The sequence below is a fragment of the Ambystoma mexicanum genome, chromosome 11 (genome assembly GCF_040938575.1).
Source record: "Ambystoma mexicanum isolate Mex_15411 chromosome 11, UKY_AmexF1_1, whole genome shotgun sequence".
Lineage (NCBI taxonomy): Eukaryota > Metazoa > Chordata > Amphibia > Caudata > Ambystomatidae > Ambystoma > Ambystoma mexicanum.
The window spans coordinates 261,582,934-261,610,629 of NC_090934.1; the positions used below are offsets into that span (position 1 = coordinate 261,582,934).

Sequence of the window (27,696 nt, forward strand, 5' to 3'; positions counted from 1 at the left end):
AGACTAAGGCCCCCTAATAAAATTCTGATTGTTGATCCTGGAACTCTCTGGGTTATAGTTCTTTCATAGAGAAACCTTTAGGTTTTTATTATTCTACCACAGCTGACGTTATTCTCTTGCAAGAAGCGTGGTTAACCAACGATGTTTGCTTAAATGGCTTTACAGCGTTTCAACAGGGGTGCAGAAACATGAGAAAAGCCGCCCTCTTGCAGGCTTACTCACAGTGGTCTCTAATCGGTAAGAGCCTCGGAATTTCCTCCCGCACATAGCTCTGACCAGGTTTTTGCAGTTTAGGTGGAACAGATTTGTACACATGAGTCTATAGCTATTCTATTTTTGAATATATATAACCCTCCTGGGAATGATAAATTGCAACAGATTATTGACCACTTAGATTTTTGTATTACTACTTGGAGAAATACTTATCCGAATGACGCATATTATATCTTGGGGGATTTTAACTTTCGCTGCCCACGTTACAAACAAAAAGAAGTAGAAATCTCTCAAGATTATTTCTACACCTCGAATCAGTTTGATTCATGGGCTTTGGGCACCTCTGAGGAGGAAATCAGAAATTATTCTAGCTGTTGGCTACTGTTCTTTCAAGCACATCATTTATTACAACTGGTTAATGTAAAGAAGGATGAATTGTACTCGACAAGATCGAATGGAGCATATCACTCATGGATTGATTTTGTCTTAACTAATAATGAGGGGTTTTTGCATGGTTGTAATTTCAATCTTTTCCCTAATGAATTAAGCAACCATGTTATTATTGAAATTACCATTAATTGTGAAGTAATGCAAACGTTTAAACACATGGTTGGGAAATGTACAGTGCACAATGGTGGTAATAGAATAAGGTGGACAGAAATAAATATATCTGGGATTAGTTAATTACTTTCTATGCTGACAAAAGGAAATTTGATTAATTTCTCCAATGTTGAATCTTATGACCAAATTACTCAAGCCTTCATGATTGATTTTGTATACAAACAGAGGGAAAATCTACGTTAATCATAGGTTACATCAGAAAATAAATGACCATAATGTCGTAAAAGAAACAACTAACACAGGACATTAAATGGATTAAAACATTTTTTAAGGACATTCCCGAGCAGACCTCAAATAACTTAGACAGCATTTTAAAAACTGGCATAAAGTGTATAGGGGCACCATCTCCTCGGCCCAGTGGAAGGTCTTCTCTGTCCTAAAGAGTAAGGATTCTAAAATGTTCTGGTGCATCTTTCATAAGTATAACATGAGTCAACCCTCCGTGAGAGAAATCAATCATATCTTCACTGAGGTATGCACCTTATTCTTTAATTAATGTATTTTGGAAGACACAGACAACTACCTTAACATTGAAAATAGGGAATACTTTCTGAGGAGGACATAGAAAAAAATTATGAAAGACCTTAAACCTTCCAGGGCTCTGGGTCCTGATGGGATTCCTAATGCGGTTTTGAAAGCTCACCCTCATATTTGGGCTCAGATTCTTTGTTATCTTTCAGAGTATTGTGATCTCGGGCCAAATTTCAGCTTCCTGGAAACGACTGCTGCTAATTCCAATTTATAAAAAAGACCCAAGAGATTCTCCTGATGATTACAGAATCCTGGCTGTGATTGACTCTAGTGACAAGATTTTCTGTAAATTACTTCTGCAATATATCAACTCATGGCTAGAGCAAGAGAAGGTTTTTAGTATACAACAATCAGGTTTTAGAAAGGGTTTTAACACAACTACTAATTTATGGATTTTAATGTATTTTATTCGCAGCATCTTGTTGGATAGGAATACGTGTCTTTATCTGTTTTTATTGATTTTACGAATGAGTTTGACACAGTCAACCGTCAAATGTTATGGGACGAATTGAGATTGGGGAAAAATAAATAGGCAGATGTATTTTTTCAAAGCTTTATATTCAAATAATATTGTACAGGTTAGGATTAGCCAGGAAGGTGAGCTAAGTGAGGATTTTAAAGTTAATCCGGGTTTAAAACAAGGTTATACCCTTGCCCTTACTTCTTTTTATATATCTACTTGGCATACTTAGGAAAATGCTTACTAAATTTTAATTACCCTCCACATATTGTGCAATGCCCCATTGCTTGGCTATCGTATGCAGACGATATTGTTATTTTCGATCAAACTGCAATGGGGCTGCAGAACAGTCTAAAAGCATTAGAACAATTCTCTCTAGAAAATGGCATGATTATTAATCTATCAAAGAGCAAGATCATGACGATAAAGGCTAACCGACAAAATATAACAAAATATTGTTATTCTTTACAAGGAAAGAAAATTGAAGAAGTATCAAGCTATGTGTACTTGGGCTCCATGGTTACAAATAATATGAATAAGGAGCTTAAGTTTAAAGCAATACAATCTTTCCTCCATAAGGCTGCAGGGCACTCTATCAAAGGGCTGATTTAATTATTTAAGACTTGTGTGGTCCCGGCCATTCTTTATGGCCTGGAGATATTTTCACTGAAAGAAACACACTGGTTGAGTATCCTAGAGGGCAAAATATGGCGGAAAGCATTAGGAGTTTTGCAATCGGAATCAGTGGAAGCTATCTGTGGAGAATTGGGTATCATTTCCTTAACGACAAGGAAAATGATTTCGACATGCAATTTCTATCTTAAAATTCTAATGAGCCAAGACAAATCACAATCCTTATATGCTCACTTCCTGAACCATCAGGGTGTCTTGGATAGTTTTGCTGCTTTAAAAGAATGGAAGAATGGAATTGTTTGCTTCCTGGAAAATATTGAATGTATGTGTGATGTTAATGATAACCTGGCTAGCAAATATAAAGATATAAAAAGTGAATCTGCCGTTTGGGATAGAAACGCTAGATGTGCCCACTTATTTATGAAGTCTAGATATGTTGAATGCTCTACGTACCCTGTACATATCTAAAAAAACATACAAAATCAGGATGCTAGATGTTTTATAATGCTTTTAAGGTTAATCCGCTTCCGACACTGACAAATGTGGGTGCGTGGCACATCATTTCTTATGAGGACTTTTTTGTAGATTGTGTAAAACAGAGTATTGAAACCCCAAGGCATCTAATAAACAATTGCTTTCAGCTGATCCCTTTTTATGAAACGGCCTTTGGCGCTCGTGTGCATATTTTGGATTTTATTCACACTGATCAATTTTGGTCTTATATTTTTATGGCAGAGAATGTGGTTAACAATTTTACTGTGTATTTGTGGAAAGAAATAGTTAAATTAGAAGGGTGACTTGGTCAACAATCTATGGGCTTTGATGTACACTATCTATTGTGGTTATTTTTGATATTAGAGGTTATCTAGTGTAATGTATCCTTTTAAATTGTTGATTTTATCTGATTTTGAAAGTGTAAAAAGGTTTGTTTTAACCAGTAAACATAATAAAACATTTGTTTTTTAAATCATTATTGCTGGAGAGTTGCATTGCTATGTCCTGAATGCAGAGAAAGGAATTGTTGCTTACGTGACTGCTTTTGAAGTTTAAATGTCAGGAATGCAGTCAATACCAGTAGTTATTGAATGCCTTCCAAACATTCAGATTGACTGAGAGGAGGTCAAGAATGACTGTTGTGTGGTTATATAAAAACACATTCATTTAAAATAGAGAGCCGGTCACTGGCAGACATTTGTTTGTGTGCTACAGCATAAAGCCTATGTACCTGGGTGTTTTGACATGTTTGTGTATATGTATCTTTTTATAGCATTGCTTACGATGTATTTTAAGTGCATTTTAAGTCAAACTACCGCCCGATCTCTATCACTGCTTTCCCGGGCAAACTCCTTGAGAAGCTGGCTATCTCTCAGCTAAACCTCCACACAGAATCAATCGGTTGTTTCCACGTCCATCAGTCTGCCTTTAGAGCATCCACAGGCACAGAAACTGCTCTTCTGAACACCCGTGAAGACCTGCTCTCAAATCTTGACAAGCCCTCTGCCCTCATTCTCCTTGAGCTTTCCTCTGCGTTTGACACAGTTAACCGCAACATCCTGATCTCACGGCTCCGTGACACCTTGGGAATCACAGGTCTGGCTTGGTTAACCTATTTTCTCTCTGACTGCCCACCCCATATCGAACTTGGTGCTGTTCTCTCAACTATCACCCTCTCATCCTGCGGCGTTCCCCCGGGTTCTAACCTATCCCCCTGGTTCTTCAACGTCTACATGGCTGCACTGGCATGTGTGATTGCCACTTTCACCTCTAATTTCCAGTGTTATGCGGATGATACACAGCTATCTTTCAGGCTACCCTCAGCGCCGCCGCCTCCTCACTCACACCTGACTGTCCGCTATTCAGTCATGGTGGGCTGCAAACGATGTTTGTCTCAATGCCAGTAAAACTGAGATTGTTAGCATTAGGACACCTGCTCCACCTTTCCCCCTCTCACTCTGGCCGGCCTCCCTTGGCCCTGCGCCTATCCCCACTTGTGAGGCCAAACACCTTAGGGTCATCTTCGACTCCACTCTCTCCTTCTCCTCTCAAATTTCTAAAGTCTAACTATCGACTACACCTCCTTAGAGGCACTCTACCTTTTCTCACATTCCCTCAGCGGCTCACTGTCTCCAGAGCCCTAGTTCTCTCCAGGCTGGACTACTGCAACAGCCTCTTCCTCAACCTCGCTGCTTCTGCCCTGCGCCCTCTGCAACTCATCCAGAACAGAACCGCAAGACTTATCCTTGGCCTCAAGCCCAGGGAGCGCATCTCTCCAGCGCTGAAACCCCTTCACTGGCTCCCAGTGGCTGCAAGGATCACATTCACAACCCTCTGCATTGTCCACAAGGCTTTCTGGTACCTGGGACCTACTTACCTTCAACTTTGCCTTCCTAAATTCTGCCCCTCTCGAGCCCTCCGCTCTTCTACCTTCAACCTTCTTCGAGTGAGCCAGTTCTCCAAGCAGAGATTTGGAGGGAGATGCCTTTCCTCAGCAGTGCCTCCCTCTGGAACAGCCTCCCTGCCACCCTTCATCTTGAGCCTGAAATTCTCAAGTTCCAGAAACTCCTCAAGACCTTCCTCTTCCACTCTTCCTTCTCTCTCACCCTACCCAGCTAACCTAGCTCTCTACTCTTCCTTCCCTCCCTCCTTCTCCACAGTTTGACTGGCCGCCTGGTGTACCTCCAGAATCTCACAGGTCCCAGGCACCCCTGCCAGTCCTCCTGCACTTGCCGCAAGGCCCTACAACCCACTGCACTTGTAATAAAACCTTGAGAGATTCTCTCTCCGCACTTCACCAGTCTCTACTGACTGGGCGCACTTGGTCCCCTGCCCATCCCTTGCCCTCCTGCACTTGCACAATCTGTATATAGCCCTGCCTGAAGATCTTTGTCTGTTCTCTCTTGTCTTCACCCCTTAATGTGCACTGGCACGAGTTCATTAATATGTCCTGATATTAATTTCTAAACAAATATAACTTATTGCTTCAAATTCTTTTTAACCTGTTTCTGAAGCCTTGTTTGTTTGTCTTTCTCATGCTCCTTCGCCCTGCCTCCCCAGTATGCATTGACTAGACTGATCATTCAGTTCATTTTATGCCCTACCAGTGGAATTACGAAAACTATTTTTAATCTGTGAAATGGAACGTGCGTTAGTGAACACGTATGAACTAAATATTGAAGCATCATTTCAGCTTCTGTAAAGGGCTCAATAAATCTTCAGAAAGATAATTCATGATCCCTTTATTTTTAGTGTGTCAATTATTAAATCCGCTTGTGAACCATGTTTTCGACACGTCGTGGCTGCTTCCGTTCTAGTCCTTAATTCACAGCAAATGTTTAAATACAATTCTAACTATTTGTTATGTACTATTTTTCAGTAACATCATGACAACAGAGAAGAGTGTAGTGACTGAGGCCGAACATCCTCCACAGCAGCAGAAACAGGACAACGATACACAAGAGGAAGCTACAGAGGCAGGCAACCTTGAAGCACCACACGAGGAAGAATTACAGAAAATAGACAACGAACCTAAATTAAGAAAAAAGAAAATCACCACCAGTGTTTCTACCAACGGAGACACTCCCACCCACAGAAACCAAAACAAGAGCAAGGACAGGCATTCAGAGGGCAGAGGGTTGTCACGCTTATTCTCATCTTTTTTAAAGAGACCCAAGTCTCAGGTCTTGGAAGAAGACAAGCAATCTCAGTCAACTAAAGACAAAGTTGATGCTTATGATAAAGGACATCAAGAAGAGGAAATACTGCTGAAGGCCCCCATTGCTGCTCCTGAACCTGAGCTCAGGACTGACCCTTCGTTAGATCTCCACTCATTGAGCAGTGCAGAGACACAGGTAAGTTGCAGAACTCAACTGACAAGCCACTGTTGTTTTAAACATTCCAGTTATTCCGTCTAACACAGGTTCAAGGGAAGAATTTGGTTACATCTGTTGTGGTGGAGAGTATTATATAGCAATGTGTATCTGTTATGCTTTCACATGTTGTGAGTTACGCTTCCATGTAGTGTTTTATATTTTTCCTCGAAAGCCTGATTGTGGCACTTCATCATTGGCATGTGTGTAAAGACTGGACCAGAGCGTTGTTGTAGCACCAAAAAATGAAGGTGGTCCTATTTTGAAAGAAACTTGGCACATGCATGGCCTCAGCCCGACTCTCAAGTCCCCTCCAAAGCTGTGCAAATCACTCCTTTTCTCCGTGCAGTTGGGAATAGGTGCATGTCCTTCCATGCCCTTAATTTTTTTTGTTTAATTTATTCTTATTTCATACCCCAGATTCTTTTGCATCTGGCATTCCTCTGCTGATGCCGTGGCAAAAGGAATTTTCAGCACGATCCACATGCTGTTTGTCTAGAGTGCTTGGGACTGGAACATCAGTGGAACACTTGTCTCTACTGCAACATGCTCTATGTCCAGGCCTTGGGTTGCCATTTTCAATGTTGGGAGAAGTCTTCAGCTATATTTCCATGAGATCCTCAAAGAGGAAAAATTCAAGCAACGTGAGTGATTTAATCTTCGGGCATCCCAAACTTGTGCCCTCTTTCTCTGGATCACTCTGGAGTTTACCCTGGAAGCGCTAGGACAGTTAGAGTCCCTTTCGACAAACTCTCACCACCAAGTGGCTAATTTGGACGCTGGGGGCTTTCCAGATAGTCACGGTTATGTGGGGGCTAAACAGGCTACTTGTGTGCAGTCTGTGGCAGCTTCAGGTGTCTGCTCCTGTAGCGGTAAGTTTCCATTTTGTTTTGTTTGAAGAGGAGTATGTATGATTTTGGAAAGTTGTTGGGGTTAGTGATGAGGGTGGTCTGTGCCCTTCTCGTCGAGGGTTATGTTGGTTTGGCAGGGCTCAGATTCTTCTATGCGGCCAGCTTTTGTTTCCTGTATCAAGGTTTTGGTTAATTAGATTTAGGTTGTTTTTGGTTGTTTTTGGGTGTTTTCACTTCTGTTGTGATGCCAGTTTTTCTCCAACTGAGTTTTCTATTTAGCTTGGCAAGTTAAAGAGTTATTTAATTTTCTGAATGTTGGCTGTTCTTCTGCTCTAATTTCTTTCGCGAGTAAGTCCAAAGTTCTGGCCATATGCAGGAGAATGCTGATGCACCAAATTTTTTACTTTGAATATTGTTTTGGTTCGAGGCATATGTTGTTGCTGGATCTGAGTGTTCGGTTTGGCTTGTAAATGGAGATTTGTTTGCTATATGAATTTTGCTCCTTGTCCGGGGATTGCTCTGTGGGTCATGCAGAGTGTGTTGAAGAAAATCCTTTGCGTTTTTCACTGGCCGCGTTGGTAGGTTTCTTAATGTCTTCTCTTTTGGTGAGTCTAAGAAGTAGTCTTGCTGCTGCGTTCTGGAATTGCAGTAGTTTTTTGGCACAGTCCGGCATTCCAAAATAGATGCTGTTTGTGTAGTCTATTCTTGGCATGATGAGTGAGATGATGGTGGGTATTCTACGTTGGAAGGTGAGGAAGGGTCATATACATTTCATTGTGTGTAGGTGGAAGAAGCACTTTTTTACTACAGTGACTTGTGGTTTTAGTGTTAAGTCCTTGTCCATTAGTATCCCAAGTTGTGTAACTACTTTGGAGGATTCTGGTCAATTTCCCATTTCCATAAGCCATGGAATGTGGAGCTGATTTGTTTTGTTTTGTTGGGCATGATTTCTGTTTTGTCCTGGTTGAGTTTATGGGTGTTAATTCTCAACCATTTGTTTATTTCTGTAAGACAGTTTGTAAGGGTTGGGTCTAGTTCTTCATTCGTGATGATTTTATTGATTGTGTCATCTGAATAGTTGTCAGTCCTTGTCTTTTGATGATCGGTCATGTAGATGTTAAAGAGCAGTGATGAAATGAGCCATGTGGGAGTCCACAGGTTGTGTTCTGTGTGGCTGATTTGAAGGGCCTTAGCCGCTTTCTTTCTGTGAGGAAGGAGTTTAGTTGTAGTAAAGCTGTGTTGCGGATTCCTATTTCTCTGTATCTTTTTATTTTTTATTTAAATTTTATTGATTTTAAAACATCAATATTGAACATACAGGTGGGTGCATGTTGTATTCACATAGCAACACCAAGAAACAATTTCCTTACCGCCTGAATAGACTTTTAACATCAAATACGTGTCTCTCACTCATGGGGGGACGTTTTGAACCCATACCCCCCTCCCAGCTACCCCTTGACCTTGCACGTGCAACTTCCGGGACTTCGGCGTTTGTCGTGACGATTTGTAGCGAGCGACATGATGTTTGGCGCTGATCAACGTTCGGGTTGGAGTTCGTTGGATGTATAGTGTAGGTTTGTGACAGGGCCAGGGCTGGATGTTGCTGATAGTTGTGGTGTTCTATCCAGGCCAGGGCTGGATGTTGCTTGACTTTGCTGGTGCGTTGGGTCGTTCGTGACTGAGCCCGAGATGTATTGGTTGGCAAAGTCGCACCAGGCCTCTTCATGTCGTGCGGCCTTGTCATGGAGTGCTGCCTTGATTTTATTCCATTGTGTAGATGTTTGTTGCAATCTGTATCCAGTCTTTTTTAGTCGGGAGGTGTAAGGACTTCCATTTGATGACTATGCTCGCTCTAGCAGCCAATAGCAGGGGGGGATACCAGTCCTCTAACTCTAATCAACTCATCGTCCTCTTCTTCCAGACCGAAGAGGATCAGAAGAGGGGATGGTTCCCTTTATATGCCGTCTAGCTGTTTGATCCATCCTAGGACTTCCTGCCAGTAGATGCGGGCCTTGGGGCAGCCCCACCACGTGTGCCAGTAATTGGCATCCATGCCACATTGATGCCAGCACCTGGGGCTAGAGGACTGAAACATTTTGCAAAGCCGGCGTGGGTCGTACTGCCATCTGTGGAGTAGCTTTGTTGCTTGTAGCTTATATTGGGCTGCGATTGACACTTTAGATGGAGTTTCTCTACCTAAGTCTTTCTCCCATCTCTCTTTCAGATGAGAACTCAAGGTTTGATCCTTTGGGATCAGAGCGCTGTACATGCATGCTAATAGGCCTTTATTTGTGGTGGTTGTGTCCAAAATTGTCTCAAAAGGCGTGACCACCTCTGTGTTTTGGCTTTCCACTCTTTCTTGGATAATACGCCTTTCAATCGGAGGTACAGAAAAAACTGGGATCGGGTATAGTTGGAGGGCTTCCTCAAGGTCTGTAATTGGAATGAATTTACCGTTTCTCCACAGCTGGCCTACTCTCTCAAGTCCAGCGTCGAACCAGGCTTGGTATCTGGTGTGTTCAGGGATCTCCTCTCTGATCCCGGGAGACCAGAGATGGCTCAAAGGAGAGGGCCACGTGGTGACTCCGGACATTCCCTTTCCTTCCTTCCATATGTTCCACAGAGTCCCCAGTATTGGGTGGTTGTGTAATCTTCTCGTCAGTTTCGGCCTGGGGACCCATAACCACTCAGCGAGGGTAACGGGGGTCAGATTATCATTATCTAATTGGATCCATTGCAGGTCCCTTCTGTCACACAGGTGTGGAATCAGGATCCTAAGCTGAGTCGCCTGGTAGTATCGTTCTATGTCCGGTAGACCTACTCCCCCGTGCCCTTTTGGTAGTATCAGGGTTTCATATGATATTCTAGATTTTTTCCCATTCCAAAGGAAATCTAATATGGCTTTCTTGACGTGTTTGAAGAATTGTTCCGGGATTGTGATGGGAAGGACCTGGAAGGGGTACAAGAAACGTGGGAGGCTCACCATCTTAATGGCATTCAGATGTCCCATCAAGGAAATCGTAAGAGGTTTCCATTTAGACAGATCGCTGCCCCCCCCACGCCCGAGCAGCCTCACATCCGGTGCCCTGAGGGAAACTCTGGAGCAACTCAACTTAGTGGACATCTGGAGGGAACACCATCCGACCGACAGGTCCTACTCCCACTACTCAGCTCCACACGGAGTTCACACAAGAATTGACTATCTGTTCATCAATAAGGAACTTACCCCACACATAGCAACCACAGAATACCTGGGGCGGACGATCTCCGACCACTCCCCACTGACCATGTTATGGCAAATGAGAGGCCCCAGACCCCCGATCCCCATGTGGAGGATGCCGACCGCGGCACTTGCGGACCTCGAGTTCAGGGAAACCCTTGCCGAAAAATTGGAAGAATACTTGGAGAACAACATCGGTTCGGTCCCCTCCTGGGGCACATTATGGGAAGCAATGAAGGTGGTGACCAGAGGCGAAATCATATCGAGAGCCGGCGGAACTCGCAGGCAGTTGCGGAGAACCCTGGAAGCACAGGAAGCTGAGATCTCCCGACTGGAGTCCACATGCGACAACTCTATGGAGACAGAGACCAAGCTGAAGGAAGCCTGCACAGAATGTCAGCAGGCATGGGAAAGACTGGAAAAATTTGATTTCGCCACGCACACCGCCAGATCTCATAAAGAATCGGACAAACCGGGAAGACTACTAGCATGGCTCTGCAAACGGGAACACCCCAAACATCTCCCAGTGGAGATACGGGACGCTAATGGGTCATCCCACTCGACTCAGCTAGGGATCAATGAAGCCTTTGCTAAATTCTACACAGAACTGTATACCCACAAGACCCAGATTCCTGCTGCAGACATCATAGACACACTCGAGGAGATAGAACTTCCCCACATTTCGCTCGAGCAGAGAGAGGAGCTGGAAACCGAGATCACTCTTGAGGACGTTCAAGGGGCAATCAGGTCCCTCTCCAACAACAAAGCCCCTGGCAGTGACGGCCTCCCACCTGAGTTCTATAAAGCGTATGAGTCCATCCTTGCCCCAGTTCTCCACGAGGTCTACCAGGAGGCACACACGGATGGGATTCTCCCCAACACCATGAAGGAAACCATAATAGTCCCCATGCTCAAGCCACACAAATCGCCCACCGACTGTGAGTCCTATCGCCCTCTGGCTATGCTAAACTACGATGCCAAGATCCTCACATCCATATTGGCCCGCAAGCTAGCCAGGGTGGTGGGTTCCATCGTTCACGAAGATCAGAACGGATTCGTTCCTGGGCGCAACACCACTGCTAACCTCCGGAGGTTGCAGCATGTAATGGCCGAAACATATGACAGGGACGAGGACCTGGCGGTGTTGTCGCTCGACGCCATCAAGGCCTTCGACTCCATATACTGGGAGTGGATCAGGGAGGTCCTGAGAAGATTTGGCTTTGGAGGGGGCTTCATCAGGTGGGTTGAGGTCCTCTACAATTCCCCGACGGCGAGAGTAAGAACGGGAAGAGTGGTTTCAGCGGCTTGGGATATACAAAGGGGAACAAGGCAGGGCTGCCCGTTATCACCCATGCTGTACATACTGGGCCTGGAACCGATTGCATTATACTTCAGGCAGCAGCTTTTCGATGCTGGCATTAAGGTGGGCAATGCACACCACATAATATCCTTGTATGCAGACGACGTCCTTCTTTACCTAAGCTCCCCCGAAGTTAACGCGCCAACCGCGTTGGAGATACTGGACAACTATGCGAAGTACTCAGGGATCCGCTTTAGTAGGAATAAGTCCTCTGCCTTCCCCTTGGCGGGCTTACGCAACATTCCGGAAAACAATCTCCCAGAGATAGGAATAAGCTGGCAACTGGTCCAGTTCCGTTATTTGGGGATCAACATAAGCCACACCCCGCTACTCATGCATGAACACAACACCGAGGCCGCCATCACGAGTCTCCGAAGTTCTATAAAGTTTTGGTCCAAGCTCCCATTGGCCATGGTGGGCAGGGCAGCGATTGTCAAGATGATCGTACTCCCCCGATTCCTGTATTTCTTCGTAAACATTTGCCATTACATTAGACCGTCCTTCTTCAAGAAGCTGGAGGCCATCATCAGGGACTTCCTTTGGGGCCCACACAGGCATAAACTGTCGCTGTCCGTCCTCTCTCTCCCACACAAAGAAGGCGGAATAAAGTTACCGGATCTCCAGTTGTACTACCTGGCTGCCCAGCTGAGTCACATAACGAGATGGCTCTCGGATGAGCCTTCAGCAGAGACCGAACTGCTGAGGCAACCCTTGGACAATGTGATCCCCAAGGAGATCCTATGGCACCCTACATGGCAACCCCCGGTCCCCTCCATGGTGATTGACCTGGGAAGAAAGATATGGGCCAGGTCCTGCTGCATCAGGCGAATACGACACCCATACTCTCCGGACAATCCCATCCTAGCAGACACCTGTCGAACGGCTGCAGACATCTCTACGGCAAGGAGGTGGGAAGAGGCCGGCATTTACACATGGAGCGACATGTATGAGGAGGGAGAATTCAGGGATTTCGAATCTCTTAAGGCTGCCGATGGAATTCCCCCGGGCCAGTTCCTCTGGTACCATCGCCTCAAACAAACTGCTAAGAAACAATGGACCGGATGGCCGGAGGAGCCCTCCCCTGACCCTCTGCTACAAGAGATGCATGACCTCTCGGACGGCTGGAGACCTGTCTCCAGGCTTTACAGCAGACTATGTGATAAAACCAACCCTAAATGCGAAGATCTGAGGACAAAATGGGAGGCGGACCTTGAGACCCCGATTTCAGATAAAGAATGGGAAAGAGCGCTGATATTTCCCAAAAAAGTATCCAGGAACACCAGGTTTGGCCAGATCCAATTGAACGTTCTTTACAGGACATACATGACCCCACATAGGGTTGCCTCCTTCAATAAGACATCCTCCCCTGCATGCCCCTGGTGCGGGAATGATAAAGCAGATGTGATTCACATGTTCTGGACCTGCACCAAGGCGATGGCACTGTGGTCCAAGGCCAAACAGACCTGCATGGACGCCGGAATGACAAGATACGAATGGACTCCTGGCGAGTGCCTCCTGGGGACCTACCCCAGACCTAGCAAATCCAAGCACGCTGTTAAATTAATGGACATCTCATGTATCCTGGCTAAAAGAACAATAGCGATGGCCTGGAAGACGCCGTCGGGCCCCAGGCAAGAGAGATGGCTCAAAGAACTCGAGAGATGGACAACAGCTGAAACCAGGGCCTGGCAGGAAGGAATCACGAACAGTGGCGAAACCGAAGGTGGCACTTTGGAATCATGGAAGGCCCTCCTCAGAGACATACGCTTCAGCGCTGACTACAAACCCCCCTGAAGTCCCACACCACTGCATTGACACTGCTCGGATGCCGGCATTGGTGGAACCACCCCTGTGTTTGACCCCTCTTGCTTCCTGAAACTTTGGGTCATTGCCCCTAACCCACCCGTCCACTGTAAGTTTGCTACAACATGAAGACTGTTGTTGATTTGTTTGTTCCCCCCCCCTTGTTTCCCCCTCACCGTCTCCTCCCCAGTTCAAACCAATGTTGATTTCTTGTTGTATTGCACGTTTTCTTTTTCTTTTTTCTATCAAAACCAATAAAATACGTTTTAAAAAAAAAGAGGTTTCCATTTTGCAAGGTCCGCTTTGAAGCCATCGAGGAGTTGGAGGTTTGCCTCGTACAGATGTTTGAGATCTCTTGTTAGGTTGATCCCCAGGTATCTCAGTGTTGGGCCTCCAATGATTAATCCTAGGGTCTCCAGGTCCGCTTGGTGGTCCGGGGAGGGTTCGTGGACCGGGAAGAGGATCGATTTGGTTTTATTTATTTTGAAGCCTGAAAGTGTGCCATATTCTTCTATCAGGCGAATCGCTCGGGGAATCGAAGACATCGGATTTAGTACGTGAAGCAGGATGCCGTCTGCATACAGAGCCAGCTTGTACTCTCTGCCGTTTACTCGCAGTCCCTCTACATCGGGGTCTGCTCGGAGTGTCTGGGCGAGGGGTTCCAGCGATAGCGTGAAGAGAATTGCCGAGAGAGGGCATACTTGTCTCGTTCCTCTACTAAGGGGGAACCTTATTGGGGGTTTACTGCCACCGATGCACGTGGCGCCGTGTAGACGGCTTTGATCCCTCGTCAGAGAGCAGGTCCCAGGCCTATTTTCACCAGCGTGGCTTCTAGGAAGTGTGCCACTCAACTCTGTCGAATGCCTTCTCGGCGTCGATCGAAAATAGTGCGGGCGTGTTTGGCATTTTTCTAGCCTCGTGTATGAGGTGGAGGGTCTTCCGGATAGAGTCTGCACCTTGCCTCCCAAGGATGAAGCCCACCTGATCATTATGGATTATCGCTGGCATGTGAGATGCAAGGCGCGCAGTAAGGACTCTAGTGTAAATCTTTGCGTCAATGTTTAAGAGGGAAATTGGACGGTAGGAGGCGCAAAGGGTGGGATCCTTGCCTTCCTTGGGTATGACAGTTATTAATGCTTCTGAGAAGGTTTCCGGCGTGACGCCTGATTGGTGTATATTATTAAAAAGCTCGACCAGGAATGGGAGGAGGGCATCCTTAAAAGTTTTATTGAAGCCTGCTGTGTAGCTGTCGTTACCAGGGGTTTCCCAGCGGTAAGTCTTTTGATCGCCTCTTCAATCTCCTCACCCGTGATCGGGGCGTCTATGGTTTGTGCCACGTCCAGGGGAAGGGACGGGAGGGGCACTTTGTCCATATATTCGTTGATCGCCTCTGGATGTGGGGCGGCATCAGAAGTATACAGCTTTTCATAGAAGTCGGCGAAGACTTCCGGGATATTGGGAGGACGATGGTCATGGGATGTTTCACCATTGTGTATTGTTGGGACCCATCGCTCTTTGCGTTGCCCTCGGAGTCTTGCGGCTAGTAAGGCGCCCGCCTTATCTCCATGTTCATATTGTTTCTGCTTGAGGCGTTGAAGTTTTTACACAATGCTACCAGTTTCTAGTTGCCGCAGTTCTTCCCTCTTGTTGTTGGCTTGTTCTATGTTCTGTAGTCTGTCGGGGGCTGAGGATCGGGCGATGAGGTCAAGCTGAGAAATTTCTTTTCGGAGTCTATTTTCTATGAGTTGGCGTTCTCTTTTCTTAGTGGCCCCCTCCTTGATGAGTAGTCCTCTCCAGGTTGCTTTACCTGCCTCCCATACAGTATTTGGAGAGGTCGCGCCTGTGTTATTTTGTTCAAAGTAGTGAGTGATGTCCTGCTCCAGTTGATCCTGAAAAATCGGGTCTTTGAAGAGTGTCTCGTTGCATCGCCACTTAGAGCTCCTCTGGGGGAGAACCATCCGGTCAACAGTAACTGTGACCATGTCGTGATCTGACCATGTTACAGGAGATATGTTGGATTCGGCCATAGCCACGGTGAGTTGAGGGGTGAGGTATATGCAGTCAATTCTGGTGAACGTTGCGTGTGGTGCGGAGAAGAAAGTGAGGCCTGTTGAATTCGGGTTCATGTGTCTCCATGCGTCCTTGAGGTTGTAGGCCTCCATCATTTCCGTGACCTGTGAGCGACCTGGGCCAACTTGATACAATGAATCCCAGAGGGATGAATTTAGATTGGGATCTGAATTGCTATCTATAGTCATTTTCTGAAAATGTGAAATGGACAGTGATTGTTTGTCAAATGAAAAGTGATGACATTTTTATATGCAGATTTCTTGTGAGCCATGAACTAGAGACCACATAAGTGCTCAAATAATAGTGCTATGAGTATTTTGAATGCATAGGGATTCACTTGCCATTAATTACAATTGAGAATGCGGTAAAACCAGTATATGTATCCTAAAGATTATAGAGTCACGTGAAGTATCTGAAATAAGTTCACACACCAGCATCAAGCAATATAACCAAACATTTGATTAATAATGGGTGAAAAACAAAGAACAAAATAGGTAGGTCGGTTATATATTACCCATTCTTATAATTTGAAATCTAAATTTGGAATCCAATAGCGCCTCAACACAAGACAGCATTACTATGCTTATAGTTACAGAACCATCGTTGATAAGTTACATCTGGACTGGTTTAAATATATTGAAAAGTTTCTAGCGTACATGCTAGTTGTTATACATATTCACAGATAGGTAATATCAATGTAAACAACACCACGGTTCTTCCAACATGGCGCCCAAATTGGCCCAAGTTAGAACTGATTTAACCTACTCTACGACAAGCAGCCGCGGTTGCCAGGCGACGCGCTTTGCAGCGTGTCGGACGAGGAATTCACAGGGAGCGAAGTTCAGCAGCACATACACCAGCTCTGAGCAGGTAAGAATAGTTCCTCGCTTATGATCGCGCCTGTAACATTGAGCACAGATGCCCAACGTAGCATTTTTAGCTTAGTACTAATCAAAAACTCATTATTATAGATTTAGGAGAGAAGTAGAAATTGGGAAGGACCCAGTAAAAGCCATCCGTAAAAGCCCGTCATTTACCAACTTCTGTTTATCTTGGAGCAAGCAAGCAACCGCGCACACACTATCAAGGTAGGAAACATGTGAAAAGGTGAATAGTCATTAAAATCTTTGATGACCGCATCCAGTACGTTTTCTAAGATCTACCCCTGATGTTTTTTTCAGGGTTTCCCGATATGTAAACAACATATGAGACGGTGGCAGTGACCCACAGACTCAACTACTTTAACAGTGGTGAGTTAAAAATGCAATTCTGTAAAATATGTATCGCTTTTGAGACTCGTATAAATCAGGTGAAGAGCAGGGGGACCCAGCGCTTACCATAGCAACTGTTCCCTCTGCACACCACCGCCCCATTTACTGACGACCACTTAATGGCGACATACATTTCATTTTTTATTATTACAGCTTTGGAAATTTACCCTGTCTGGGCAGCAAGCTTTTCACTTGATACGAATTCTAAAGGTTAGTTCATTAGTTTTGAGCTAGTAAAAGTGTAATTCTTAGTTTTCTAAAAAATACAAATTAAAATAATTTGAATATATTTCAATTTATGTTTTACAGAAAAGAATCCAATACTCTTTAAAACCTGAAGAAGGGCATTAATTGCCCGAAACGCGTAGTTTAGAAGATAGGCAACTAAATTTGGAAACCTATCAAGATTATTGGATCACGTGAACAATTAACAGTTTGTAACACATGAGAAAAATATGTGAAAGAAATATGTATTGTCAAAAAAAATATGTGAATAATATTTTTGTTTGTGATGTATAACTTGAATCTATGAAACATTAATGATTATATGAAAATAAATGTCTTTTACGTCTATAAAGATGATTAATATGAATTAACATGCACCAATTGAATGATGAGCCACTAAGTTTTTGGTAATTGCAAAAGAACCCGGAGCAAAATTTGTTTTGCCTTATGTTGTGCCTCAGTTTGTACAACAAGGTTTTCGTTGTACCATTTCTTTTCACATTTGTTAGAGTAGGGGTAGCACTCTACTAGCTGGGAGCACCTTGAAAATCCACTTAAGAACTATAGGAATTGATCTTATTCTAAGACGAAAATATTTAACACAGAGTGCACCTCCACACACTCCATACCAGCTGGGGGGGGCTGCAAGTCGGTTGCCCGCTTGTCTATCTAGGTCTGGGTCCATCCTTGAATTAAGTCGCTTCCCAGGATCACTTCGCCTTCTGCTTCAATCATGACCTTGGGGACTGTTTGTTGGAGGCACCTGAACTGACCAGCGTTAGGCGCGTATATGGATGCGAGTGTAAGAATGGTGTCCTGTATTTTACCGACCAGCACGAGCGCCCTACCACTTACGTCAGCCCAGGATTTAAGGTGTTCGAAACGGACTGCTCTGTTGATTAAGATGCCGACTCCTGCTTTCTTAAGGGGGCCGGAGCCCCAGTATTCAATGCCAGCTTTGGTGCCTAGAATTTTCCTCTCCTCTGGTGTATCGGATTTCTTGTAGAAAGAGGATGTCAAGTTTTGCTCTCTTGAACTCTCTGTTGACTAGCGATCGCTTGGTGGGAGAATTTAATCCCTTAACGTTCAAGGTGCCAATTTTGAGTGTACTATACCTGTCACTTCGATTGTCATGTCCGTCGATCAGAGGTGTGTTCTTTGAGTTCGCTCATCATGTTGTGTCGCTCATCATGGAAGGTCGCCGTGAAGGAAGTGATCAAATAGGTGCCTCTGAAAAACTGAGGCTGTACCATTTTCTGTCCCCCATCCCTTCAGGGTATTGAACATCATACCCGTTGCCCTCTGTCTTGTCTCGTTGCTCTTCGCCCTTTCAATGAGGGTCTGTGTCTTATTGCGGTGGCGTACGAGTTGGGCTGGATGTGAACAGCCGGTCTACTATCAGACCACCAGCAAGGGTCGTAACCGCACGGCCCCGTCAGCAACTATCCTCAACATAACATTCTGAGCCCCCGCCCCCCCTTATGTGAAACTTTGTAACAAACAACATTATGTTAAACAACAACAACTTTTTCTGTGAACTAGCATATTTAGTGATAGATGCGGTTTCCGGAGTCTTCGTTCATCGGCAGCTCGTGTATAATAATATAGAATATAAGTAGGTCCTTTTGCAGAAACTCTTGAAGTGAACATCGCAGGAATACAGGACTTGGGCGAACAGTATCACTTGTCAGGCGTGTCGTTGGTCGCCTGTACTTTCTGGATCCCTTTACTCTTTTCCTTCTCGGCCCTGGAGTTCCCATCTCGATCTGTCCTGTGCAAGGGTGTCCTGTGTTCCCTCCCCCGGGGCTGTCCCAAGGAGGTCTGCGATGCATTCTCGGATTTCTTCCTCCGAGCGGCTTAGTATCTTCCTGCTACCTTGCTCAAATGTAAGGGAAAAGGGATATCCCCATCTGTATCTCGTGCCTTGATCTTTAAGCCATCTCGTGAGGGGGCTACAGAGACGGTGTAGGGCCAATGTAAGGGAGGATAGATCCTGAAAGATGGTGATTTGGGCCCACGCAAGAGTGAGGGGGCCCCCGGTCCTGGCTTTAGCTAGTATCCTTATTCTGTCCTGATATCTGTGGAATCTGGCGAGGACCGATCTCGGGCCCGCTGGAGGGCCGCCAGCTCTGTGTATCCTCTCGGTCTTGAGTTCATCGATGTCTTTGTCTGCCGTTAGAATTTTGACGATGTCATGTATTGTTTGTTTGAGGTCTTCTTCCGTTTCCCCTTCGCATTCTGGAATCCCAAAAAAATGTAGTTGTTTCTTCTCTCTCTATTTTCCAAATCATCAATCTTAAGGCGAATTTCGTCTTCCCTTTTCTCAATATTTCGTATTCTGAGTTCCATTTGGGCCTCCAGGGTGTCGATTGAGGCTTGATTGTTCTCGACTCCCTCTAGCCGCTCCTCGATTGTCCACCCTCTGGGTCATCTTGCCCATTTTACCGCCGAGGTTGGCCCCCATGTTCCGGATTTCACTTAGAAGGGCGGCGATGTCTCCCTTGGTAGCTGCCGCTCCCGTCTCCGAGGCATCTAGCGACATTTTTGTTCTTGGTTCAGGAGCCTGAGGCAGCAGGGTATAGGCATATCTGGCTAATTTGCTTTCAACGTTCATAAGGTACTTGAATGCGAGGAGGCACACGCCCTGGGAGTGGGGGCCCTACCCTCTGCACTGGTGTGTTGGGTGGCACGCCGGGGGGGTGTCCCTTGGATCGGGAGCCTTTAGATGGGAGGATGCACACGCCCTGGGTCCAGGGGCTCTACCCTCAGTTCAGGTCAGTTTCTGTCAGTGGCCCCGGTGCTGTGTCAAGGGAGCCCAGATATTGGTGCAGGCCGGTGTAGAGGCTCCGGGAAGGTTGGTTGAGGTAAAGCCCCTGATGAGGGGGTCTTAGCTTCCCAGTTAGGGGGTGGAGTCTGGGGTCTCCGCGGCCCTTGGTGGTGGAGGGGGGGTGTGTGGAGCCCGCAGGTGTAGAGCTATCACCAACTATTCCTTTAGTTGTGGAAGTTGGGGCTAAGGTACGCAGGGTCCCAGTGCAAGTGTCTGTCCTGATGGAGACGGGGGCCGGTGATCGTGGTAGGCAGCCTCGTGCTTCTTATCAGTCAGGGCCTCACGTTGGGCCTATGGCACTAGATCTTTGGCTCGGGGGCGAAGGGGCGGGGCACCCTCCTCTGTCGTATTTACTGGGCCTTTGGTGTTGACATCTGTCACAATATATGGGTCGTGAGGGGGTGACTCTGGATTCTCTTTTGGGCGAATTGCTTGCTCAGCATGTGTTCCCACTGTAGGTGGCTTCGCTGGGTGGCAGTCGATGGGTATGGATGTTGCTCCAGCAAGGGCCTGTGAGACCCCGGTGGTCGAGGCGTGTGTGGTTTTGGCAGGGCAGTTCTGTGGCTTCGGGGTCAACTCACAGGCACACTTCAGTCCCTTAATTGTGGCATTGACAGGTTATAGGCTGGGGGCACAAGCCTTTATGGGCCTCTTCCTTCACTTTCTATTGCCCAACCCTTGCTCCTGTTCTTCTCTGTCACTCTTTCCCACTGTTAGGGGGGTTTTCGCCCTTCCCAATACTTCCGTGTGTGTGGGGGCTCCAGAGGCTCTTGGGGCGGGCAGGCACATTCCTTGGTGTTGCGCGTTCTCCTCACTACGTGGGTAGCGGGCTCATTGTCCGCAGGGCCGCCCGCACATTGGACCGCCCCCAGGGTGGGGTGGAGGAGGCTTCTGGGTGTTGCTAGGCAGGCTGGGCGCCAGAGACCCAGCAACCGCACAGGGCGGTGGCGTGCTGAGCGTGGTCTCGTGGATGGAGTGAGGGGGGCGGCCGCCTAACTTGCTGCACTGGCGGACGTGATCCGTGACCCCAGCCGTTTCCGCTCCTCACTGCGGGCCCAGGGGTGGGGGGGGGGGACTGTGCTGGTTGCTGTCCCGGGTTTTGCAGTAGGGCTCTGGAGAGGAAGAGGGTGTGCGTCCGATGGGGGAGGGGGCCCAGACTGCACCTCGCACTGCAGAGCCGGGGTGTGCCTTCCAATCTTGCGCGGGCCTCACGGGAGTCAGGCGGGCCGTGGAACTGCCGGACATGAGCCCTTCTTAAGGGGTGTGTTTCTTTACTTTCCCAAATCCGATTTCACTCGGAATTTCGCCAGCGTGGGGGGGGGGGGAATCTTCAGCCAACTTCTTTGCGATTTTGGATGTTGGGGGGGGGGTCATAAGGTGGGGGCGCAGATCACCTTGAGGACCCGTGGTCACGGAGCTCACACAGAGATGATACTCATCCGTGCGCTTCCTGATGGCCAAGTCTTCTCTGTATCTTTTGATGTTGGTTTCGTGATCTACTGTGTTGAAGGAATAGGTCTAGTAGTATTAGTAGTATTGGTGTCGAGATGATGTTGGAGTTGGCGTTAGTTTTTAGATAATCCATATAGACAGTAACACATTTTCCGTTCTTCTCATTGGTCTGAAGCCGACTTGTGTCTGGTCTATTATCCGTTTATTTTGTACATGTCCCTGGGTTTGTTCTTGTACATGGCTTTCTAGGGGTTTTGCTGGGTACGGGATGTTAGATATCGGTCGGTCGGTCGTTGGGTCTTCTGTGTTTTCCAAGAGTCTTTCAGGAGTGGTTTGATGTATGGTGATTTGAAGCTTTGTGGTACGTTTCCTGTTGTTGTCAGTGGTTGGTTAAATATGTTGCATTATGGGGCTTCAATTTGCCATAACCTTGGTTTACAGATCGATAATAAGACATTAAACTCGGGTAGTTGGGTTAGGAAAGGGGTTCTGAAAATTGGAGATGTTGGTCAGGAACGGAAAATGATGTCTTTGTGACTCTTTTGCAGAAGTATGGCTTAGGTAATAAGGGGGCTTAAGAGATACAAAGCTTTAGAAGTCTTGTTATCTGAGAAGCAGCGTATGCTGAATGCACCAATGGAAGACGGGCCCATGGTATGGGTCTTGTTTGATGCACCGCCCCATATGGTGTCAACCTTTCTTAAGATGATGCCTGTATAAAACAGTTCTCGAGTTTCTTGGGAGAAGCCGAGGCAAGCCTGCATTCAAAAGCTGGGCAGAAATATATCAGTAAAGGAGTCGGAGGGGCTGTGGAAAGTGGCAACAAGTGCTAAAATGGATTTGAATCTACACTATACTCGCCAGACAATTCTAGGTCGCCTCTACTGGACTGCGGTGCGGATGTTTGGATTGGGTATGCTTGATATTGAGACATGCTGGGGCTGTGGTCGAGAAAGGGGTTCTCTGCTGCACATGCTATGGGACTGTACTAGGGTTGCTGACAATCTTTGGGATGACATTCCTGAGATCTTCATCTGCTGTGGTTCTACTTTCACCCAAAGGTAGATGTGATGTGGCACGTGACTCGTCATTCTGGATTGTACTGATTGTGGCGATCAAGCAAATCCTGAGAGCATGGAACACGAGGAAAAAAACGCTAGTTGATGGTCGGCTGTCAGATGTGCAGACTCTTTCAACCTTTGAAAGCATATGTGGCTAAATCAAAACTAGGAGGATATTCATCTGGAATTATGGGGGCCTTTCAATGAGATGTACGGTTGCAGGTGATTTGGGAGTAATTTATGTGTGTATTGGTCTACTTGGTGGTTTGTTGTGTACAGACATGTGTTGGTTTGTGATGTGTCCTGTTCATTCTGTGTGGTTTGTGTTTGTGTATTATATCATGTTGACCTAGGGGCACTGGGTATTTTGTTTTAGCAGCTTGAGATGGTTTAATGGCTATGTTCATGATGGAAATGCACGACAATATAGGGAGAATATTTTTGTGTTGAATTCAAATCAGTATAATTTTGGAACCCATGTGCTATTGGATTATTTATTCTTCATGAAAATCTAAATAAAGTGTTGGGGGAAAAAAATAAATATTTTGCCTGTATTTTTTGGATAAAGATTGTCTTGTACATGACTGACTGGTGGGAAAGGTTCTGTCTGTGGGCCTGCTCTGTTGCTTTTGTTCACTGGGCTTGAACATTTTTCTGCTGAGGTTGGTTGGAGATAGGTTAGTCTTGTGGTCCGTTTGAGTGTCTGTTTGGTGGTGTTTTGGGCTCTCCTATTCATGACTTGCTGGATGCTTGTGATTTCTTTTTTTAAGTAGTTTGCCAGGTTTGTTGCATACATTTTGAGAGGGCGTGGGTGTGTTGCAGGATGTTGGGTTTCTTACCTCATTTATGATACTGAACACCTCTTTCTGGGTGTTAATACAGATTGCCCATGCGATAAGTGCAGGAAGTCTTGATTCTATTAAAGTCACAGAGGCGAGCATTATGCTTTTCTTTATTTACTGCTCAACAGCAATTCAAAACTTTATCTTTGAAACTTTTTTTTTTCTAAAAGTATGCCCAACTGGCTTAAAAAACGAAAATAAACAAAACATAGTCCATCAGGACCGCAAATCCCAAGAATCTTAGTGGCTCTGTGGTCTTAGTCTCAGTTTGGTCCACCAATGGAAGTCTCTTGGTAAGTATAAACCTCTGTGTCTCTAGGTACTTTCCTCTTCTTTTTCCCTTTCGCTGCAAATCTCCTGCAACATCCGGTAGCTCCAACTTAAAATAACTTTAAACAACGTGCATCCTCTCTGCAACTCCTCGTCGGCTAGACCCTTTGACTTTCCCTCAATCCCGGTTACTCTTCTACTCTTCTCCTACCGACAAAGAGAAGATAATCATCGTTAGGGTCGGGAACTCCTCTTAACATCTCAATGATAGTAATGCAGTACTACATTAATTACAATCTCAAATTCTGTAGGGCGGGGATAATGCTTGCCTCCGTGTCTGTAATAGAACCAAGACTTCCTGCGCTTATCGCATGGGCAATCTGTATTCTATTACAAGACCAGAGGCGAGCATTCTGCTTGTTCAAAGCTTTGCATCACTGCTGCTGTAATATTCGCTACCAGCTTAAAATAGAAATTTCTGAATACTGAGTCACTGGACCAATCTGCGGCTTTTATGATCTCCTGTAGTGGAACTCCAGCTTCCAAAGCTGCGGAAGCCATAGCTCCTCTGGCTGAATGCGCTTGAAATACAGATATGTCTATCCCTGCTAATTCCATGATTTGCTTCACCCATATTGCTATAGTAGCTGGAGCTACACCTTTGTAAGGCTTCCTGCGTGCAATAAGCAGTTGTCACTCCTACCGGTCTTATTGCGGCTGTAGCTGCTTCATATCGCTTTATGTATTGCGCTATGCAGAGGTTGCTGTTATCTGGAAAATATGGGTAAGTAATTATACTGGAATTGGTCTTAGTGCGCTATGTTGAATGCCACTCCCTCCGGATAGAACATTTTCTGGTCTATCTCCAGAGCTTTCACATTTGAAATACGTCTACACGAAACCAAGCATAGTAAGGTGGCTAGCTTCCCTGACAGGAGCACGTTTCTTGGCCATTGCTCCAACATGTGCAAGACCTTTGTGACGTCCCACAGAACTGAATACTTAGACTGCGGGGGCCTGCTTACTTTAACGCCTTTGAGAAGTCTTACTACTGCTGGATACTCTCCCACTGGTACTCCATTCACCAGCTTGTGGTCCGCCGAAATGGCTGACCTATACACCCCTATTGTTCTGAATGCTTTCCCCTCTGCGCTAAGAGATGCCAGGAAGTTTATGACTTGCGCTATAGGGGCTGAAATGGGAGGAATACTCCCCTCCCTGCACCATAGTTGCCAAGCGGAATTATAGCTCCTGACTGTCAAGGGAGCCCATGATACTTTGATGAGCTCTGTAGCCTCTTCTGAAAGTCCCGGCAAGCACCATCGTCGCCTGAAATTCTGCAGGCCAAGAGCGTTAGCCTCTTCTCCAGAATCAGAGGGTGAGGCGCTACTGCTGGATATAAAAGGAGATCCTCTCGGTGTAAGATCCTCTGAGGGAAATCCGTGGAAAGTTCCATCAGAATCGGAAACCAGGCTTGAGAACTCCATTCCGGAGTTACCATCACTAACTCTGCCTTGTCCCTGCGCACCTTCGCCAGCGCTCTGGCTATCATCGCGAAGGGGGGAAAGGAGGGGAAGGGCGTAATGGACGTGTAGTCCCCAAACTACAAACTCCAAACTTGTAGGAACGCATCTGTTCCCAGCGCTTCCGGGTCTAATCTCCAACTGAAGTAGTTCTGCAGATGTGCGTTTAGTCTGGAGGCAAACAGGTCTGTATGAAATGGCCCCCATCTGTGCTGCAACTTGTTGAAGACTTGTGTAGTCTCCAGTCGCTGGAATCTACCAGATAGCGGGAATTCCAGTCGGCCACGGTATTCTTCGCTCACGGAAGATATTCTGCCTAAGTAGGAACATTTCAGTCAAAGCGGAAGTGCCGGAAATCCTTGGCAATCTCCACTAGCATTTTGGACTTTGTCCCTCCCAGCTTGTTGATATACTTCACTGCGGATATATTGTCCATGCTTAGCAGAATGCAGCATTTCGCCCTGTCCCTGGAAAAGGCTTTCACTGCAAATGACCCCACTAGCAGCTCCAAACAGTTAATGTGCAGCTCTAGCTCTTTTGGGGACCACTTTCCTCCTGTTTCTGTGTGACCGCACCTGGCTCCCCAGCCTGACCTGTTGGCGTCTGATTCTATTATGAGCTCTGGTAGGTCTCCGAAGATGGCTCTGCCGTTCCATGCTTCAATATTGTGCAGCCACCATCGGAGCTCTGTCCTGCTGTCGTCGTCCAACGGGACCCGATGATGCTATCTCCATCCCTCCTGAAGGTACTTGATCTTGAGCCTCTGAAGGGCTCAATAGTGCAAAGGCCCGGGGAAAATAGCCTGAATTGAGGCCGCAAGAAGCCCCAACATCCTAGCTAGATTGTGCAGCCACCATCGGAGCTCTGTCCTGCTGTCGTCGTCCAACGGGACCCGATGATGGTATCTCCATCCCTCCTGAAGGTACTTGATCTTGAGCCTCTGAAGGGCTCAATAGTGCAAAGGCCCGGGGAAAATAGCCTGAATCGAGGCCGCAAGAAGCCCCACCATCCTGGCTAGATTCCGAAGCGAAATAAACTGTCTCCCCAGGTCCTTTTTGATGGATCTTATTTGGGCGGGAGGGCTAGCATGGCCTTCCTCGTGTCTGTGGTGGAACCTAGGAATTCCAGATCTTGCATGGAACTAGCTCTGAGTTCTCTTTGCTGGTCAAGAAGCCTAGGCTGGAGATGAGAGCAGTCAACCACTGAACCTGCCTCAGAAGTCACTCCCTGCTCTCTGCCATGAGAAGGATGTCATCCAAATATATGATCATCCTTATTCCTTGTTCTCTCATTGCGGTGGCTATATGCCTCATTAGATCGTGAAGGCCCAAGGCGCTGACGCTAACCCGAAGGGCAACGTCTTGAACTGCCATATCTCCGGTTTCCACTCGAAACGTAGGAAGCGCCGGTGTGCCGGAGCTACGGGAATTGTGAGGTATGCGTCTTTTAAATCTAGACGAGCTAGCCAATCGTTCCTTCTCAGGAGGTCCGCCAATAAGTGCATTCCCTCCATCTTGAAGTGTCTGTATACTAGCCACCCGTTCAGCTCCTTCAAATTGATAACTGGTCTCACCTTTCCTTTGCGTTGTACCAAGAAGCTCAGGAAACTGTCTGCATGGGGCTGAGCCCTCTCTATCGCCTGTTTTCGCGCCAGTGCCTCTAACTCTGCATCCAGTAGGGCTATCTCCTCCTCTGAGGAACGCATGCGCTAAGGGGGATGGGACTGAGACGGCTCCTATATGAAGTCTAGATGAAATCCCTGAGCTGTCTGAAGCACCCACGCGTCTGCTGATAATTTGTGCCAATTGCTCATAAAAAAATAACGTCCTCCCGCCCACTGGGGGATAATTCGCTGTTCTCTATCACCTGTGGCGCTATTCTGCTGCCTGAAGTATCCTCTTCCTCGGCGCCCTCTGAAGCCTCTGCCTCTGGTCGGGAAGAACGTGTCTTGTTGGTGTGACTCCCAGTATTGGGCCCTTAGCCCCTGGGGTCTCTTAATTATGGCGGCCGGACGAGCGACCCCTGTTGCGGCCGACCCCTGCAAAAACCTGAGTGGGGAACACTTTTCTAATCTATGCTTGGGCCTTCTCAAGCGCAGTATAGGTCCTTACAAACCTATTCATCTCTTTGACTAATGTGTCGCGAAAGAGAAGGCCTTGCGCCCCTTCTCCTGCCTCGTACGAGGCTAAGTCTCCTAACTTGTTATCCATCTTCAAGACCTACGTCTCTCTGCTGAAATAGCAGTATTCGCATTCCCTAGGAGACACACGGCGCATTGAGCCCATCCCGCTAGTACGTACGGGTCCACCGGCTCTCCAGTGTCCTTTGCCCTCTCCGCGAGGTCCATAATTTTAGCTATGGGGCCTGTTAAATCCAATATTTTATCTTGGCATGGCTGCCATGCACGATCCATCCCTCTTCTAGCGTCCTTACCGGCCTTCGTGACGAAAGTCAACATTTTCGAGTCAAGCTCCAGGGTCTCCGCCACTTTCCCCGAGAGCTCTGGCCTAGGACATTCTGATCTCAATCTGAACCTGGTCTCTTTCTCTAGTGGTTTCCTTAATTTCTGGGACATGTATAGCGCCACTTTAGGGGAT

At 46.5% G+C, this 27,696-nt stretch overlaps 1 protein-coding gene across 11 annotated transcripts in view; it reads left to right on the plus strand.

The window, feature by feature from the left end:
* Window positions 1-27,696, plus strand: part of EPB41 (erythrocyte membrane protein band 4.1) — a 2,030,480-nt gene that overhangs the window by 367,506 nt on the left and 1,635,278 nt on the right. For all 11 annotated transcript variants that reach the window (XM_069622988.1, XM_069622989.1, XM_069622987.1 and 8 more), the window contains exon 2: window positions 5,832-6,306. In XM_069622988.1, coding sequence (XP_069479089.1) covers window positions 5,839-6,306 — 468 coding nt within the window. In that variant the 5' untranslated portion in view covers window positions 5,832-5,838. The remainder of the gene's footprint in view (window positions 1-5,831; window positions 6,307-27,696) is intronic.